The 18825-nt window shown below is 38.9% G+C and overlaps 1 protein-coding gene across 2 annotated transcripts in view; it reads left to right on the forward strand.

Annotated features, from left to right (window-relative positions):
• c2cd3 (C2 domain containing 3 centriole elongation regulator) overlaps positions 1-14067 on the forward strand; it is a 28407-nt gene extending 14340 nt beyond the window's left edge. The window contains exons 17-33 of one of the 2 annotated variants that reach the window (XM_034310634.2): positions 577-760; positions 1007-1190; positions 3172-3344; positions 4146-4281; positions 4550-4803; positions 5185-5265; positions 5369-5989; positions 8437-8769; positions 9179-9317; positions 9395-9459; positions 9606-9811; positions 10148-10278; positions 11021-11164; positions 11421-11509; positions 11596-12397; positions 12822-12930; positions 13750-14067. In XM_034310634.2, the coding sequence (XP_034166525.2) occupies positions 577-760; positions 1007-1190; positions 3172-3344; positions 4146-4281; positions 4550-4803; positions 5185-5265; positions 5369-5989; positions 8437-8769; positions 9179-9317; positions 9395-9459; positions 9606-9811; positions 10148-10278; positions 11021-11164; positions 11421-11509; positions 11596-12397; positions 12822-12930; positions 13750-13875 (3777 nt within the window). In that variant the 3' untranslated portion in view covers positions 13876-14067. Of the gene's footprint in view, positions 1-576; positions 761-1006; positions 1191-3171; positions 3345-4145; positions 4282-4549; positions 4804-5184; positions 5266-5368; positions 5990-8436; positions 8770-9178; positions 9318-9394; positions 9460-9605; positions 9812-10147; positions 10279-11020; positions 11165-11315; positions 11510-11595; positions 12398-12821; positions 12931-13749 lie in introns of both variants that reach the window. The other variant, XM_026924225.3, reaches the window with a different exon arrangement.
• Positions 14068-18825: the final 4758 nt, after the last annotated feature.

Genomic DNA, 18825 nt, shown 5'->3' on the forward strand with positions numbered 1-18825 from the left:
GAATTGGTCAGGATCATGATTCAGCATTACTGATTTTATGCAGTGTTTACTCCATTTAAAACTCATTTTTACACTTGCAGTGACAAAGCAATGACATCTACAGCTATGGCCTCAAAAAAGTTTTTTTGTCATTATCGCAGTGAAAATAATGAAAATAAAATAATAAAACGTATCACTTAAAATTAAATTACTTGCCCAAACAAGTAGTTTTATTTGTGCTTGGCGTATTTGGGAACTTTAAGAAAAGCCTCCTGACTGAAGCTCCCTCATAAAAATGGTTGAGAAGATATAGAGTGTGCAAAGGTTTACCAGGAATTCTGTTAAGAATTTAAAATGTGAAATTGTTTTATTTTACAGATAGCACATGTGTGCTATTTCATAGTGTTAAATGTCTTCATTAATATTCTAAAATAGTAAAAGGAAGAAAACCCTTCTATGATCAGGTGTTTCCAAACTTTTGACTGGTAGGCTAAGTGAAACAAATAAAATCACAGATCTCATAGCCATACATCAAGGTCCGTAGACTTTACTTTGAGAACCATGATGATAATGCATTTTCCAATTTTCTTTGTGCAGGTGAATGCTCCTTCCTCTGCCCAGGCTATGGATGAGCATGTGTTTTTGCTACGGATTGAGAGAGTAAAGGGATTAACTCCACTACAGTCTACTATCTGGGGAGAAGCAGATTGTTATATCCAGTACTCATTTCCCACTCAGGAGGAGGCCTGGCAGGACATGGACCCACATGTTGTGGAAAGCCGTAAGCATCTGTAGCTTGTCAGTTGCAATGAATGTTTCAACCAAACATTCTAATGTGGTCTAATCATGAATGCCAGCTTGTAGAGGTTTCTTAGCATCCTACTAACCAGAACCCATTGGCTTTTTTCATGTCAGCATTTTTTATTGGAAAAATTGTGTTAACACTGTACCCACATTTAAAGGGGGGATTTTCATTAATTTTTAGTTTTATTTTTTGCAAAACATAATTTTATTTCTTCTTACTCAGATGTACATCTGAAGTCATATCGTACTGCTACTACACTGGGCATGCCCGATCCCATTTTTGGCCACTGTGAGACGCATGTGCTAGTGGCACCCTCTGGTGTTCCAGTGCAGAGACTGTTGCTCAGCTCTCTGGCCAGTCAGGGTTTCAGCAGTGGAGGAGGAATCCAGTTTGAAGTGTGGTGCAGGTAAAGAACTGTGCATTCTCCCTCTCAGTTTGTCCATAGAAACTCAGTTCATCAGAAAATACCCTATTCGTGAACATCAGACTCAGGACTGAGATTAGTGACAATATTATAGTTGGGGTTACATTGCTAGATTTTGTGATTGGTACATTTTATACCCTACATGGCCCGTGCATAACAAGTAGGTTTGATTTGGCCTCACTGGCCACTTGAGTCTGGTGTTGCCCAGATGAGGATGGGTTCCCTTTTGAGTCTGGTTCCTCTCAAGGCTTCTTCCTCATGATGTCTCAGGGGGTTTTTCCTTCCTTGCCACCGTTGTTTCTGGCTTGTTTATTAGGGATAAATAAAAAAAAAAATATATATATATATATATATATATATATATATATATATGTGTGTGTGTGTGTGTGTATATAACTTTTATAAGAACACCTGTACATCTGTTCATTCTTGCAATTATCCAATCATGTGCCAGCAGTGCATAAACTGCACTATTGAAGAATGTCACTGGTAAGTCATGGAACCTGATACGCTCCAATGCTGTTGTAGCCAGTCTGCCTCAAGGTTCGACGAGTTGTACATTCTGAGAAGCTTTTCTGCTCACCACAGTTGTAAAGAATGGTTACCATAGCCTTCCTGTCAGCTTAAGCAGTCTGATCACTTTCCACTGACCTCTCTGAACAAGGTGTTTCCGCCTGCAGAACTGCCACTTAATGGATGTTTCTTCTGTTTTTCGCACCATATTGTATGAACTCTAGAGACTGTTTTATATTAAAATTCCAGGAGATCAGCAGTTTCTGAAATACTCAAACCAGTCTGTTTGAGGAAAAATGCACTGATTAAATACAATATTGATAAGCTTGAGGATGCACTGGCTAATACTGGGTTCTGCGTGGAATGCCATAGCCAGTTTACAAACAAGACAAACACTGATCAAGAACAGAGGAGAAAAGATTTGTATTTAGCATGACAAAAAAAATCTGCTTACACTCTACCTATGTAATGTAACTTGCTTATATGCTTTAATAAGAAAAGGGCATTATTATTATCATTATTATTATTATTAACAACATCAACCTATAGCTAGCAGTTTGCTCAGCTTACTAATTGGCAAGCTAAATATAGACTCTAGATCCTCCCAGGCATGAGAACTGGTGGAATAGTGCAACTAATAGCATTAACTGAAGCTCTTAACCTGTATCTGCATGATTTTTTGTATTGTGCTGCTGCCACATGACTGGCTGATTACTAAATGCATGAATGTGCAGGTGTACAGGTGATCCTAAGTGAACAGTGAGTGTATACTAAGCGTAAATTTATAATGAATCAAATTGCATACCAAGCTGTCTAAATTGGATTACATGCTAACTACATGCTAACACAACTTTCTGTTTACTTCTGAGGTTTGCCGTACTAATGGTGTTTTGCTGGGGGAAAAAAATGGGCGTGACCGCTGACTGGTCATTTTGTTTAGTAGCCAGTGGAGATTGCCTGATTAACTTTGAGTTATTATAAAGTTTACGAAACAATCACCACTGCAATCACACACGCAAAAAAACCCCAAACAGTATGAACCATTTTTTTTCTCAATTCTGATCCAGGCATTGATCAGCTTGAATACTAAGACACATAGCGACACTCGGTCAACCATCTGATGTTTTATTCTTGTTATATCTTACATTTTGTTCATTTTTACAAAAGGGTGACACTACTGGAGAGCACTGTACAGGGGTAATGCATGTTTGTAATGATCTGACAATCAGTAAAGGTATTTGCACATTATATGTACTAAACTAGTGCAAGATAGTACAGAAACTTAATCCTCCTCTCCTTGAGTGCTGCACCAGGTGCAGTTGTGGTGTGCTACACAAACCATTGCTTCTGATGTTTTTGCACAATTACACACACCGGATTCTTTTGATAAATTAACTCTATTTACTGAACAAACAAACATGGCAGTGCTGTCCTTGTGAAACATTGGCAGGTATTATTACCCGAATGTGCGTGAGCAGCTGGTAGCCAGAGGACTGCTGCCCATGGCCAAGCTGTGTGCCATGGTGACAATGCAGAGGCAAGGCCAAATGGAAGCACAGCTCTTCTGTCTCCCACTTGTTCCAAGGTCTGACAAGCCTGCCGATGTCCAGACACAGCCCTCAGGTACACTTCATCAACACATTCATTAATATACAGTCCTGTGTAGGCATTTAAGCAGCCTGTTCAAATTGTTGGCTTCAGGATCTCTAAAGTCACACTAACTTTATATAATGTGTTTGTTACTGAAATCAGTGGAATGAGTAGACCTGAAGTGTTAAAATTGACATGGCAGTGATTTTGCCACATTCTTTCATGGGAGCTAGAATCTGGATTTCTTGATTGTTATATGTCATATGCATTAGCTGCTAGTATATAGAGAACATTATCGGATCATTTATGAGTATATTTATTTATTTGGTAAAATCTAATGATAGATTATTAACTTACAGCTCACTCAACTGCTTATTCATTTGACTATAGAAAACTAAAAGTTGCACGACATTATGGCATATAAAGAATACAAGTAATTTTTAAATGTAAAGTGGCTTTATACCTGTAACTGTCATTATAATAGCCCATTTAATCAGCCTGTAAGATCATATACTTCATACCCTGGGCAAGTTGGTAAATAAAAACAAACAAAGAAAATGGAGAAAATTTGTGTTTTTTTGAAGTATTACCAATATGAAGTATTCATTGACCAGAGTTTAAAATTTTGTATGACAAAGTGTGAATCTCTTAAAAGAAAATAAACTTTGCAGTAATATATAAATGAAATACAAATTTTAATCATTATTTATACAGTTTATTCTGTTTAAAACCCTTTGTGAGGTACACTTATGCATACTTCTTTCAATCACCACTCTAATCACTGGGGTTGCTAAATTTATAAGCTTATATAATATCAGTTGCACTTGCTCTTAGGTCTGCTTGAAGTGAGTGTTCAGTACAAGTCCCGGCCGGTGAAGAGAGTTAGTTTAAAGGGTGGTATTGTGCCCTCCCGCGTGGTGAATCTGGTCGTGCAGGTGCACAGAGCCACTGGCCTTCAGGCCGCAGCACGGTGAGTTATTTGCCTTCTTATGAGTTTACTCTCTCCTCATAGCACCCTCACCAAAGCATCAAAACTCAAAATTAGAAGAGTTATATGTTAATCAGAATTACTTATGTGGCTAAAAGTTAATGGCAGCTGAAGAAGATGAGTTATCGTGATTATTTTACTTTATGCTAACTGTCCTGTGTTTTTTAAATAATCAACAGTGTTTATATTGACCTTGATAAAAGTCTAGGCTGTATTACCCACAGTCCATCAGATTTGTCTCTCCACACAGGGCCATAGGATTGCAGTACTACTCAGAGGTGGGAGTTAACTCGTTCGTCACTCTGCAGCTCTCATTCCTGCCCGAGAAGGAGAGCAGGAGGACACGAGTAGCAGCCAGGAGCTTTTGTCCAGAGTTTGAGCACCACACTGAGTTTTGCTGTCAGCTGCTGGTACAGAGGAACAGCGGAGAGAGTGTGAGTCTAGCTGAGGTGCTACAGGAAGCTATGGCCATTTTCACAGTTTATAACAGAGATACACACAAAGGTGAGCAATCTGACGACAGCAACAGCAACTACTACTGGTTAATCATATATGTTGATCTAGCTGTCATTTTTAATAATCATGGAAATATTGCAGTATTACATTACCCCTGCAGCATTCATTACACTGAAAGCCACAGTGTGTAATTAAGCATCTTAAATAATAATCCTGACCATGAAAAAGGTTTTTGGTGAGTGCAGAATGTTATGATGAATTAAAGGAGTAGCTGGTAATATAGCCTTCTGTTACCCGCAGTGAATACACTGACTTACCCTATCCTATTCTTCACCTCTGTTGAAACTACTTCTTTCATCTCATGACCTGGAAACTGATTAAACATTTTTCATGCTTATCACTGATTTTTTTACAAATCTTCTCACTCAGTGATGAATGCATCAAGATCTGAAGACAGCATTCTGGGATCAGTGAAAATTCAGCTAGCTGACCTCCTTTATAAAAGAACAGGTGAGAGGTGTGCTGAATAAGGAACTTTAATCTTTAAACGTTAACTATAATGTAGTTAAAAACTGGTGGTTTTTTTTTTTTTTTTTTTTTTTTTTTTTTAAAGGTATATCTGGCTGGTATGGTCTCTCCCTCCCTCCAAGTGCATCTTTACATCACAGCCTAACATCAGTTGGAGGGCTTGAGCTCTCTATAAAATTCAGCCATCACACAGACCGGGAGCGTGTCCTAAGTTCAGGACGGATCCTGGGGTGGGAAATCGAGAGTGACAGCAAGGAAGATGGTGAGGATGAAGAGAAAGGGGACACTCCTTCAGAAAGAATGTGCACAATGACATTTTCTATTATTATGCCCAGAGCCTGGCTACCTGTCCATTGCCTGCTGCTCCCGGGTCACACAGAGCTCCAGAGATCTACCTATTGTTACTATAGATACAGACTGTATAATCAGGAGGCCTTCTGCTCCGAGCTGAGACATCCAACTCTGGAAGATGGTGAAGAGGGTGAGGGCATGGCTACAGTGGCATTCACGGGGACCCAGGTTATAGAGCTGAGAGTGGGCCAGCCACTGATCTGGTACCTGAGGGAGGAGAGGCTAGATGTACAGGTGTGGGTATCCTTCGGTAAGGAGAAGCGGATGCGGCCTCACAAGCTGGATCGCCTGGTGGGGTCTGCCTTTGTGGATCTTTCAGCCCTCGGAACACCAAAGCACAAGCAAACAATAAGTGGTACAGTAATATTTATGTTTATTAGGTACATGCAGCTTATTCCTACACCTGCTGGATATTTTATCAGGTGCACCTACCATAGAGACTGGCTGTATTTTTTAAAATTATATATCAGACTTCTAATTGAATAGTAGAACATAAAAAGTATGTATCTTCCAAGTGATATTACACAAATTAATTTCTGAACAACTGTTACTTTCTGCAGCTAAATCTTATTCTGTTTATATTCAATTGAGCATATAGCACACTAGAAGCACATAGAAGGGGTGTAAACCTCAGACTTTTACATGATTTGATAATAATTATTCCAGAAAGGCACAGCCTTTTGTGCTGTATGTATGCTGCTCATAAATTGCTCTACCGATCTCACACTTTCAGTGAACTCGGTGCAAATTTTAAAGCAGTGCTTTAAAATGAATGAAGTCTTTAACTGGAATGCCCAATAATACAGTTTAAGATCAGGAACTCCAACAAAACCTGATTGCTTAGCTCTCTGTAATGTTTTCATGCAGATCCTAGGTCTCTTGCCTGCCTATATAAAGTGAGAAATTAGAGAGTGTGATCTATTAAAATAGTCAGGTGGTGGGGAGGAACACGGAGCATAAAAAATAAAAAATGAAATCGGAGGAATACATTCATCTTCACAATAGATATCCGACCCTGTAGAGAGACTTTCAGGTGATTCCATTTATCCAAGTCATGGTTAATGTTACATATAGTGCTTATGAAATTGCTTTAATTTTAAATGTGGTGGGGTGTATTCTAACACTAAGATAATTGAGTGAATTACAAACTGTTAGTTTGGGTGGGTATTGTATATTTCTAGCAGCTGTGGTAGGAGGCATGAGTGTTGATTTTATGAGGCCATTAAACCTTTGTAAAAGGTTGAATATGTTTTTAAAGAAAGTTCATACTTTAGATAAATATAACAAAAATATCATCAGCATAGAGAGACATATAGTGCTTGTGTTCATCAGTGATGATGGGATAGATTGATGTTCTCACTGCTTGTACAATCAGCACCATTGTTAGAGCAAAAAGCAGCAGTGAAAGAGGGCAGCCTTGTGTAGTTGAGTTGTAATGGGATTGGAAAAGGCCATAAGGTGCCAGTCTTTAGGCATTAGGTTGTGATGGCAAAATAAAGCTATCTGAATCAATTAGGATTTCCTCCCAAATGTTTAAAAAAAAAAAAAAAGGCTTCATTACTTGAAGCTTTTCAACACAGTGTGCGCTAGTGGTATCTAGTGGTTAAAACGGTGAAGTACAGCTCGTAGTGGATCTGGAGCTGTGCATTTTAATACTTTGAAAACGCTTTTATTTTTTAACAGTAAAGTCAACTTTTAACATTAGGTAATGTTGTGTATTGCATAATATAGAATATAGCAATCCCTGCATCGATCCAAATTATCTGATCGTCACACCCTGACTGCACTGGTTCTCGAAAGCTATTATGTATGCTATGGGTGTCTAGTGTCCCACCAAAGGAGAGAACAAATAAATGTCTTGCTTGTTCAGCAGATGGCTCCTATCTGTCACAGTGTAGGAAGACTTTTTCGAGCCTAAAGTTGGGGCGTGATGATGTTGGATGTATCTGAATTGGCATATAACGGTATATGTACAAATTATGGGGGGCATGGTGGCTTAGTGGTTGGGGTTTGATTCCTGCCTCTGCCCTGTGTGTGTGGAGTTTGCATGTTCTCCCCTGCTTCGGGAGTTTCCTCCAGGTACTCTGGTTTCCTCCCTCAGTCCAAAGACATGCGTTGTAGGCTGATTGGCATCTCTAAATTGTCCATAGTGAGTGAATGGGTATGTGAACGTGTGTGTGATTGTGCCCTGCGATGGGTTGGCACCCTGTCCAGGGTGTCCTCTGCCTTGTGCCCCGAGTCCCCTGGGATAGGCTCCAGGCTCCCCGCAACCCTGTGGTATAGAAAATGGATTGATGGATGTACAAACCCGTGCACCTGACACAGCATAGACTAGGAATTACTACTACAGGATTGTCAGAGTGACTCATAGCAGCTCAAGAAAATCATAGTGTTTTTTTTCCTCCCCTAACTCAGTAATCATGTTTTTTTTTTTTTTTTTTTTTTTTTTTAAATTAAAAAAAAAATTCTGTACAATTTAGCTTTATAAATGTGCCACACACTTCATCAATGCATAAGGTAGCACTGCTGCTGAAATTAGTCTTGTCTGTGGCAATACAAAGTTATAGGCATTAATATTCATTAATATTCGAATTCATTCAAATACTAAATATAGTATTATTAGTTAAAATAGTTGTTAAAATTAGAATTCAAGTCTAGCCCTTCTATGTATAGAAAAAAAAACAGATGGTACTTTTACTGTATTTTTATGTACATATGGGTGACAAAGGAAAAAAATCAGTGGAAATCAACAAAATATGTGTAATATGTGTAATACGCATGATATTTCTGATGCCTGTGTAGGTGTGTATCCTCTCTTTAAGCCTTCTGCTGCTGACCTGGGTGGAGCCGCTCTGAGAGCCCACATCACTGTGACAGCAGGATCCATTCAACACACACCCATGACCCAGCCTCTCACGGAGGAGGAGGAGGTGCAGCTGAGCAGTTCAGGAGAGGAAGAGGAGGATAGAGGACCTTCGTCTATACAATCCCCCACTCCAGTCAGTCCGTCCAGACAGTGTTGTGTGTCTAATAGACAACACACTAAATCAGTGCTAAGCTCAACTGTGATCACCAATGACAACACCTTCACCGCAACTGTCAGTGTAGAGCGAGCTATGCACATTAGTTTGAAAGGTAAGATATGTGATCCCTTGTAGAGGCAATTAATTTTGCTTTGTTCCTCAAAATTACCCAGAACTTTGTTCAGTTAACAGAATTATGGGATTGCCAAGCGGGACACACTGCCACCTTCACATTAAAAATAACATATGCAGGCTTCCAAATGGTCAAATTTTTTTTTTGAGAGTGCACAACTGCTGCCCAAAAATTCTGTCCACCTAGGCAGCTGACTTCTAATGGACTGCAGAGATAGGATATTTAATAGGTATTGGTAATCCAATTGTTATACTACAATACTTGCATAACTTTTAGATCCTTTCCATTTCCAAGTTTTCAAGCTGTACTCTTTTAGCTTCCAACCTGATAACTCTATCATATATTGTGTCTTTTATTTTACATATATATGGTGTTTTTTTATTCACAGGTTGCCCTTTAGCTGAGCAGAGTAACAGCCTCCCCAGCTGCTGGGTTTCTTATGTAACAGCTGATGAACCTGCTACGGTGAGCACAGCTGCAGTACAGGACAGTGACTGCCCAGTGTGGGACCATCAGCAGGAATGCAGGTCTGCAGGTCCACATGCACACATAAGGAGTCAACTAACTATATCATATATGGCTAATCAACTTACATTTTTCTCAGGCTTTCAAAGGAGCTACTCTTAGATCCACAGCAGTCTCTGGTGTTCAAAGTCTGGCACAAAGGAGGTATAGTCTGTGCACATGTAGTCTCATTTAAATTCTGTTCTTATTTGGTCTTTCTTTTGTGCTATCAAATTGAGTAACTGGTGATCTTAAATAAGAATTTCACCATTTACAGTTATGGTTCCTTTTCCTCTTTTCCTGTTGAACAGAAATAGAGCGTGTGATAGGCTTTGCCTCAGTGGACCTGTCCCCACTTCTGTCTGGCTTTCAGTCTGTGTGCGGCTGGTACAACATTACAGACTTACGTGGGCAGTGTCAGGGCCAGATCAAAGTGTCTGTGTCTCCTCTAAAGGGTGTGCAGGAGCTCCGTGCCCAGAGACAGGCCGTGTCTGAGAACATTGCTGCAGAATCCAGTGTATGTGTGTTACAAACTCCATTTATTTTTATGTACTTTAGTTATCCTCAGTGTTCTCAATGTCAGTATCCTCAGTGTCCCAAATTGGAAGAAACTTGCCTCTCGAGCAGTTGAGGATTAAGGGCGTTTCGGGATTTAAACTCACAACCTTCTGATCACTAGCATAACAAAACTTTCAATAAGTTAAGTCAAATTGAAATCAATGAAAGCATTTTTTTTCTTAAGGTAATATTAAATTAGTGTACCAAGCACAATTTAAAACTAAGAGGTATTTTCTTTATAAGGGTATTTGGTGCTACTGGTGGATATAGAGAAATATTCCTGTCCCTGTTTCAGCCTCTGTTTAGTGCCATGCCGCTGTGTTATCAAACCACAGCTGTGTACAGCAGCTTCCCCAGTCACATTAGCAACTTCTCTGAGCAGAGGATCAGCACTCCTGAACAGGGGGATCGAATGCTTTTTACAAGGTATGAACCTTAAAAACAATAGTTTATTTTCTAAGATGGCTTATATAAGATAATAGTGACTAACATATGAATAAAATGAAAATTGCCACATGAGTCATTAATAAAATGATATTATGATTAATGTTATTTATTATAATTAGTTGTATATTAATAGTGGTAGTAGTAGTAAGAGCTGTTGAACTGTTTGGAACATGCCTTACTGTGTCACAAGATCTTGTTTCTCTTTTAGAGGTGCATTTTGTAATCTGTAAAAGTGTTTCTAGACCTCTAATAGTCACATAATTTCAAAGATGCCTTGGAAAAAAATGTGAATTGCTGTATGACCATGCAGTGGATATTGCTAGTGTTACCAGCAGTAAAATATCTCGCCCAGTCAGAACAGAGTTGCTCGTCTCTTCTCTGTTTCCTTAAAAGGCAACTCACAAGGCACATGTGGTTTCCAATGGGTGGTGGTGTTTTTTTGCATGGCTCTGAAAATTACAAACTGCTGCTTTAAGGGGATAGCGCTATGAAAAATATCCTAAAATGACTAGTGACAAGATAAAATTTGCTAGATGACAAATGGTAGCGCTGGGTTTTGTTTACTGTTAGCCAAATCAGCACTTTTTAGCGTAAGCATATTCTCTTTTAAAGGGATAGTTTAACTAAACCAATCTAAATAGCCTAAAGATTATTTGAGAAGCTTATTTGCAATGATGGGATACATTACTGAGTTGATCTTATTATCTTTTTTTTTTTTCAGGTCTAGCCTGGCTGATCATCATGATGAGAATAGGGACAACATTTGCCAGTTGCATAAGACTCTGTCGGAGAATGAAAGTGCCATGCTGAGTAACTGTGCTGTAGACATGCATCCCTCTAGCTCAGCACTCTTCTCAGCCCTCAGGTATCAATTATCTTTCTGTTGCTCCTACGAATTAAGGTGTGAATTGTGATAAACATTTTTTCTGGGATTAAATTTGTGCTTAAGAAGACTAGAGAGATGCACTGTGATGAATATAAATAGAGTTTGTGATTCAGGTTTTATGGTCTTTCAGGAAAAACCTCAGTGAGCTGGATGATATCCGAAAGTACTTCAGCCACAAGTTGTCTACACCTGTGTTCTCTGTACTGAGTGAGCAGAATCAAAACTCTTTTTACAGGGAAGTGCACAGGAATTCAGAAATAGACACGCAACAGCTACTGCTCAAGTCCAACCAACTGGCGGGAGAGGTCAATGATATTATTAAAAGTAAGCCCGTCATCAAAGCTGCTGTTTTCTCTAATACTAGTTGCTAAAACTATACATTGTGAAAATATATATTCATGCTTTTACAGATCTAAGTCAACATCAAACCAAAGAATCTTCCTCAAACACGCTTAGGAATCCTTCCACACCAGCTGAATCTGAAGTGTGTGTTTTTGTGGAACGTGTGGAACGTTCAACACTAACAGAGTCAGAGAACTGTGACACAGAGAACTTTAATGAAAAAGTCCCAGAAGCAAAGATAGAGGACATCTCACCCCTCATGTCTCTTACTTCAGAAGAATTTGATTCTAGGTATGAGGAACTCCACCAGGACGGTCTCTCCACTGAGGATGAGGTGGATGAAAATGATAATGGTGAGTTTGAAGAGATATTGATAGAACCTCGGCCGCTCAATGAGGTCACTTCAGCCACGGACAGGACAAGCCCCTGGACTACTGTACTGTCTGATCCTGAACTTGGCTCTTTAGAGAGTCTTGAGGCAACAGAGCAGCCTGTAGACCTCATACACCAAAAGGGGAGAAAAACTGCAATGTCTCCACCAGTTACTACCTCTAAACCAAAGAGAACTGCTACTGATTCAGATCTTTCTGCTGGGACTGAATTATGTGAGAATGCAGGAGATGCAGAAGGAGATGCAGAAGGAGATGCAGAAGGAGATGCAGAAGGAGATGTGCATAATATTTGTGTGGAACATGGAGATGAAGAGGTGTTTTCTAACAAGGATTCCACACAAGACACCAGGCAGATGACAGACCATGGTCAGCATGACAGCACAACAGATACAGAAGATGACTCACCATTATCTTCTAGCTCTGGATCTATCACAAAGGCAAACAGTGAATGTGAAAAAGATGAAAGTGAAGTGAAACTGTATCCTTTTTACCTGCAATATTGTCTGTGCAATTTTTTCAGGACAACAGTACCAGATCAAGTTAGTCCTATAGTCATTAAGAGGTTCTTCATGCATTTAGATCTGTACATGTATGATTCATGGTGATGATATGGAACATGTTAGGCTAACCCTAATCCTTGGTTCAGAAGACATTGAAGGCTCCAGGGTAGATACACTATATGTGTTTGTTATAGGTCACATCCTCTGTAAAGGGACCTTAATGGGCAAATGTAAATGCGTGCATCTTTGTAAAATGACTGCAGATCTCCAACATGACTGGTAAAGATATGCTGCTAAGGTTTAGAGTACGAAATCACTATAGACAGATAGACAGACAGAACCCTAGAACATCATAGAGCTGTCCTTTGGCTTCTGCTTTTACCTTAACCCATTTTCTTCTAGCTGTGAAACTGTAGAGATTCCAAACTTCTTCCTTCCGTCTCACCACTTGGAGGCATCTATGAGAATGCTGCGTTTAGCTCCTGTTTTTCCCTCAACCTCCCCTGATCTTGTAAGTCTTGCTGCTATATTTCTTTACTTTTGAACACTATGGCAAATCTGTTGCATATCTTCAAATCATAAAGATTTCAAAGATGAGAGCAGGGACACAGGAAGGTGTTTTACATTGGGGTGTTGGAATTTTAAGCAGCATATATGTGGCATGAGCTATGATGCCACACCTGAATGATAGTCAAATCATTTTTCTTTTAACAGAGATTGTGTGTAAATGAGATTTTCTTTTAACAGCTTTGTAAAAGTCAGTTTCCTAAGTTTGGTTCACTCACCAGCCTCTCATTTTCCCTCTCTTGGAGTTAATGAGATGAAAAATGCTGCTTGTTATGAAACAGAGAAACCAGAAAGGGCAAACTCGTCTGTCCTTTGAACTGTTAAAAAGTATGATATTCATTAATAAATGACCAATTTTAATCATTGGTAAATCACTGTGGTATAAGAGGAATACGGACATACAAACTCCTATATCTCTGACAAAGAAATTCAAAAACTTTATTTATTATTATTATTATTATTATTATTATTATTATTATTCCAATTGAAGCTGCATTTGCAATTTAAGGAATCATCACCCCTACTTCCCTCATCCTTGGATGACAGATATTTACTCCTCTGAATTTCTTTACTTTTGAACACTATGGCAAATCTGCTGCATATCTTCAAATCATATAGATTTCAAAGATGAGAGCAGGGACACAGGAAGGTGTTTTACACCTTGTGTTTGTGTTTTTAATTTTTTCAATTCTTATTTGTGTTATGGGTATTTTATGGTTTTTTGCGACAGTTCTCCTTATGTTTTTAAAATAATCTGTTTTAGGCTTCTGGAAAATCTGAGTTTACATATCATAGAGTGACTCGGCCAAGGCCCGGTGTTCCTCCATCATCAGAAGAAACAAAACGAATTGCAAAAATCTTCGCTTTACGTTCTACACAGGGAAGTTAACAGTTTTGTAGATTTTTGTTGACTTTTTATACTATTGCCTTTTGTGTGGTGCAGCCTTTCTGTAGAATAACTGGATGACTTTATTTATATGATCTTAATTATGTGAATGAGATATTGAATAATGTGAGGAATAAAATATATTTTGCTCTGAAAGTATTTTAATTTTTTTCTGAATAAAGACAGTTGTTTTTCCCAGTGTGTTTATTTGAACAATTACACACATAAATGAGATAATTAATTTTGATCATATTCCAGGTGTATAAATGATGAATGCTTGCATGCCATTTAGTTCTGTTTTCCAATATTGCAGCCTGCAGCAGACAGCAGTGTAGCAAAGAGCCCAAGGTCAGTAAGCATGTGGCTGACAGATGAGAAAATTGCCCAATTTGAATTGCAGGGTACAATGACAGTCACTGACAGCGATGTAACTGAAGTCTTATCCAAAGGCAAACAGGCAAACAATGTCTCCACTCTCCCCCTTTCTGTGTCTCTATATCTCCTCTAATTAGAGTTTGATCAAGGAGCCGAACCCCTGGCTGAACTTCACCTGCATGGGGTGAGTCCGGTGACATAAAGTATAATTTAGGGAGGGAATCTGCTCAATGAAAATGAATTAAGTCCATGTAATAGCCACTAATCATAGATACGACTTGGTACCAGCAACAAATGGCAGTGGGCTTGTGAGCCTGATTACTGAATCAGTGGCATGAAAAAATTCCCTTGAAACCCTGAGAGGAAGCAGAATCAGAAGGGAAGCTATCCTCTTTTGGGGGATGAGAATACACACACTTTAAATATTTATGTAGCTCTGCAGAAATCAAACTTCATGGTGCATGGTCTCTAGATTTCTTGTAATGTTGTAAATGGGCTTCAGTTTGTGGCCATGTAATCTTAAATTCTTGTGAATGCCCTGCATTATTTTTGTGCATTAAAGGCATCCAAAAATCAGAACCTGAATAGTGGTTAAGACGAGGTAGGTATGGTGGTTTAACGGAATGGCCCATTAATGGAAGTACAGAACTAGGGAGTATGATAGATGGAGAGATGGTATAGAACATATTCATTACACTGGATGACATCTGGTCACTTGAAAGTTCTTCTTTTCTCCAGTTTCTGTTTGTTTGCATGTGGACATCCTGCATTTTCTCCAGCTGGACCAGGTGAGCATGGTAGAACTTCTGAATGCTTTGAAAAGATTCCATAAAATCTACCAGCAACATTTTACCCTCCAAAAACTTCTGCCATAGACTCTGAAATGGTAGAAACAAATGTTTGAATCTTTCTTTTTACATTTAATCATATATAAAATATGAAACGCATGTACCTCAGATTCATCCTTAAGATGAGCAAGATTGTCTTTTAGAAGCTGAAGAATTGCCTTAAGGCTCAGTCGCCCATTCAACTCGCCTATATGTTTTAAATTTAAAAACAAAATTATAAGAATGACAGCTAAGCAATTCTGGAACTGCACTCATTAAATATTAGTGCACTAGGTTGGAAAACGTACTTAACTCCTTCTGTTTGTGTCTGACTGACGTGATAAGCTGGCCAAGAAGTTGGTATCTTTCTGCAAGTAGCACTTTGCTGTATTTCAGATATGGCTGATAGGATAAATTTTGCTCTGCAAGCTTGCGGTTTGAGCTGCACAAAACCTCTTTCTGTCTCTGAAGGTCCTGGAACTGAATGTGAAAACACAGAATGAAGGAATAAAACATGACTGGTAGGCTTAATGTTATTTCAACCATCTGCAGATGAAGCGCAAAGACATTAGATTGAATAAATGATGCTTACAATTAATTATAATTGCACATTGCAAGGAAATTCCAATCAAAGGAGATCCCAATTAAATTAAAATTAAATAAATTCACCAGATAATGGGTAACTGCAGTATAAATACTGTACTAGTACAGAGACACAGAGATTAGCATATACAGAGTAGCTCATACAGGAGCTTATCCTACAGCTTCTGATTATTGTTATCATTTTTTATTTTATTTTAAACATTCTTGATTAAATTAATGATTTTAAACTTGTTTTACAATAAGAAACCCTACCTTTGGGTTATTCCTGGCAGTGCACTGCAGAGTCTCATCATCTCCCAACAGATCCCACAGCTGCCTCTTTTTTAAATACTTGAGGGACTCAATATGAATTTTGGGATCCCATCTATGATGCATTTGTGTCCTAATATTTCAGAAGTTAATATGCAGTAACAAAGTAGAAAGACAAACGCTTTCTGAAGCTCTACTCGCAAGTGTGTTAGGGTTGTACATTAACATGCTTGTTGTCTGCCCCGTGTTTCAGCCTTGCTGAGGTTTTGGGTTTCCACACAGATAAGCGACCATGTTCACCTGCCATTCATTTTCATTTTAAAGGAAAAATACTCTGCATCTGCACGAGAACATCACTTTCACTGGAAGCTACTTTCTTTTGGAAGATATTTTTGTTTGCAAAATAATCTTGTTTTGCTAATAGCTGAGAGAAATGAAATCTCTTTATATTCATTTTTGTTTATTGTCATAAAAGGTAAAATTTAAATGCAATTATTCAAAATGACTGCTATGAATGGAATCATAGAATCTGAGGCTAATGGAACTGGAATCTGAGGCTATCGTGGGCACAGGCTCAACCAAACTGGACTATGATAATTATAATTCAGTGGATATAAAAAGTCTATACACCCCTGTTAAAATGGCAGATTTTTGTGAAGTAAAAGAATGACACTAAGATAAATCATGTCAGATCATTTCCCACCGTTAATGTGAAATTGCAAAGTATACAAATAAAGTGAAAAACAATCAGAAACTTTTTAGGGAAAAAAGAAAAATAAAAAACTTACAATAACCAAGTTGCATAAGTGTGCACACCTGTAAACTAATAGTCTTTCAGCATGGCACATCTTGACTCGACAATGTCCAAAAACACTGATCTTTTGGTTAAGCCATTCCTTGGTTGATTTGGATGTATGTTTTGGGTCATGGTCATACTGAAAGGTGAAATTCATTTGCAATAAGATCGGCTGGTATTTGTAGCTATTCATGATTCCCTCCAGCTTGATTAACCCACAGTTCTGGCTGAAGAAAAGCAGCCTTAAAGCACGATGTTGCCACCACCATGCTTCACTGTGGTTATGGTGTTCTTTTGTTGATATGCTTTTTTTTTGCGCCAAACATACCTTTTGGAATTCTGGTATTATTATATCTTTTGGAATTGGTCTCGTCAGAACATAACACGTTTTGCCACATGGTTTGGAGTGATTTAGATGGGCTTGGATGTTTTTTGCGAGAAAGGGCTTCCACCTACCCACCCTACCCCATAACCCAGACATGTGAAGAATATGAGATTGTTGCCATATGCAGAGAGTAATCGATACTTGTTAGATATTCCTGCAGTTACTTTAATGTTGCTGTTGGTCTCTTGGCAGCCTCCCTGTTAAGATTTTCACTTGTCCTTTTGTAAATTTTGGAGGGATCTCCTGTTCTTGGTGATGCCATTGTGGTGCTCCATTTTCTCCACTTGTTGATGATGGCCTACATGGTGTTCCATGGTATGTCCAGGCTTAGGCTCCTATGGTTTCCCTGTTCCCTTGTGTTTTCTTGTTTTTCCCTTTCCTTGTGTTTCCTGGTTTGTCTCTCCCTCACTTCCTGTTTGTGTGTGTGTGTGTGTCTCCGGGCGGGGCGCTCCACTTTGCATTTCTTCCTAATTGATCAGCGAAAGCACCTGCTCCTCATCTCCTCATCAGACTGCACAGCGCATAAAAACCCCAGTTCTCCAGTCACTCACCACCAAATTGACCCATCTACCAGTGTGGTATCACCGCTAAGGCCATCTCTGATTTGTTTATTCTGCTTTGTTAGCCCTTTGATTAATCTTGTTTTTCCTGTTCTTTTCCAGGTTCATCTCTCTCTCTCTGTCTGCCTGCCTGCCTGCCTGCACTCCGCTACCCCAGCCCTGATTCGTCTTCTCTGTGACTCCCAGACTGAGCAACTATGTCCACGTCACCGAGCTGCACTCAAGCCCCGGTGTCAACAGTACGCTAAGCCACGTTTCCACCTCACTCTTTCTCCCCCATGGCAGGGGGCAGAGTGTCTGATCCTCACTGTGCTGACCCAAGTTCAAGCCCCGGCCTCAGCAGCTGTTCCATAACCCTTCAATAAAATTCGTTTAACCTTCCTCCCCGGCGTTTGTGTTCTATTTTTGGGTCCTACTCGCCATTGGTCGTAACAATCTAATGTTTTGGAAATTTTTTAGACCCCTCTCCTGATCGATTCCTTTTGACATTGAGACCCTGTACAGGCTTTGTCAGCTCTTTGCAGACCATGGCTTCAGCAGTCAGATGAAATCCTACAGAAACAGCTGGTCTTTATTTGGGGTGAATCAGAATAATTTCACTGATGAAGCTCTATGATAATTAATTTTGAACATATGATTGGTTCATTCTGAACACAGCAACATCCCCAATTATAAAAAGGTGTGCACACTTATGTAACAAGGTTATTGTAACTTTTTTAATTTTCCTATTTTTCCCTAAAATGTTTCTGATTGTTTTTCACTTAATTTTTATACATTGTAATTTCACATTGAAGGTGGGAAAAGTTCTGAGATGATTTATCTTGATTTAATTTTTTTCATCACAAAAACTTTAACAGGGGTATTGTAGGGGGTGTGTAGACTTCTTATATCCACTGTAACTAACTGGACTTAAGACACGCAAAAATTGTTAAAAATCATTAAAGTAGTCTACATGAAAAAAGATTGGCTTACAAGCCTATTTACATTGTCTATTAGAATAATAAGTTTAGAAGCTATACATGCTCTCGTTTCCATAACTCTTACCCTAGCATCAGCCCCCATGACTATAAGTGTAATAAATAAATGCAAATATCTTTAAAACTCTACTAGTCCACGGGGGTAGGGGGAACGATTGGCTTCCAATCCCATTGGCATTAT

The sequence above is a fragment of the Pangasianodon hypophthalmus genome, chromosome 14, assembly GCF_027358585.1.
Source record: "Pangasianodon hypophthalmus isolate fPanHyp1 chromosome 14, fPanHyp1.pri, whole genome shotgun sequence".
In the NCBI taxonomy this organism is placed as follows: domain Eukaryota; kingdom Metazoa; phylum Chordata; class Actinopteri; order Siluriformes; family Pangasiidae; genus Pangasianodon; species Pangasianodon hypophthalmus.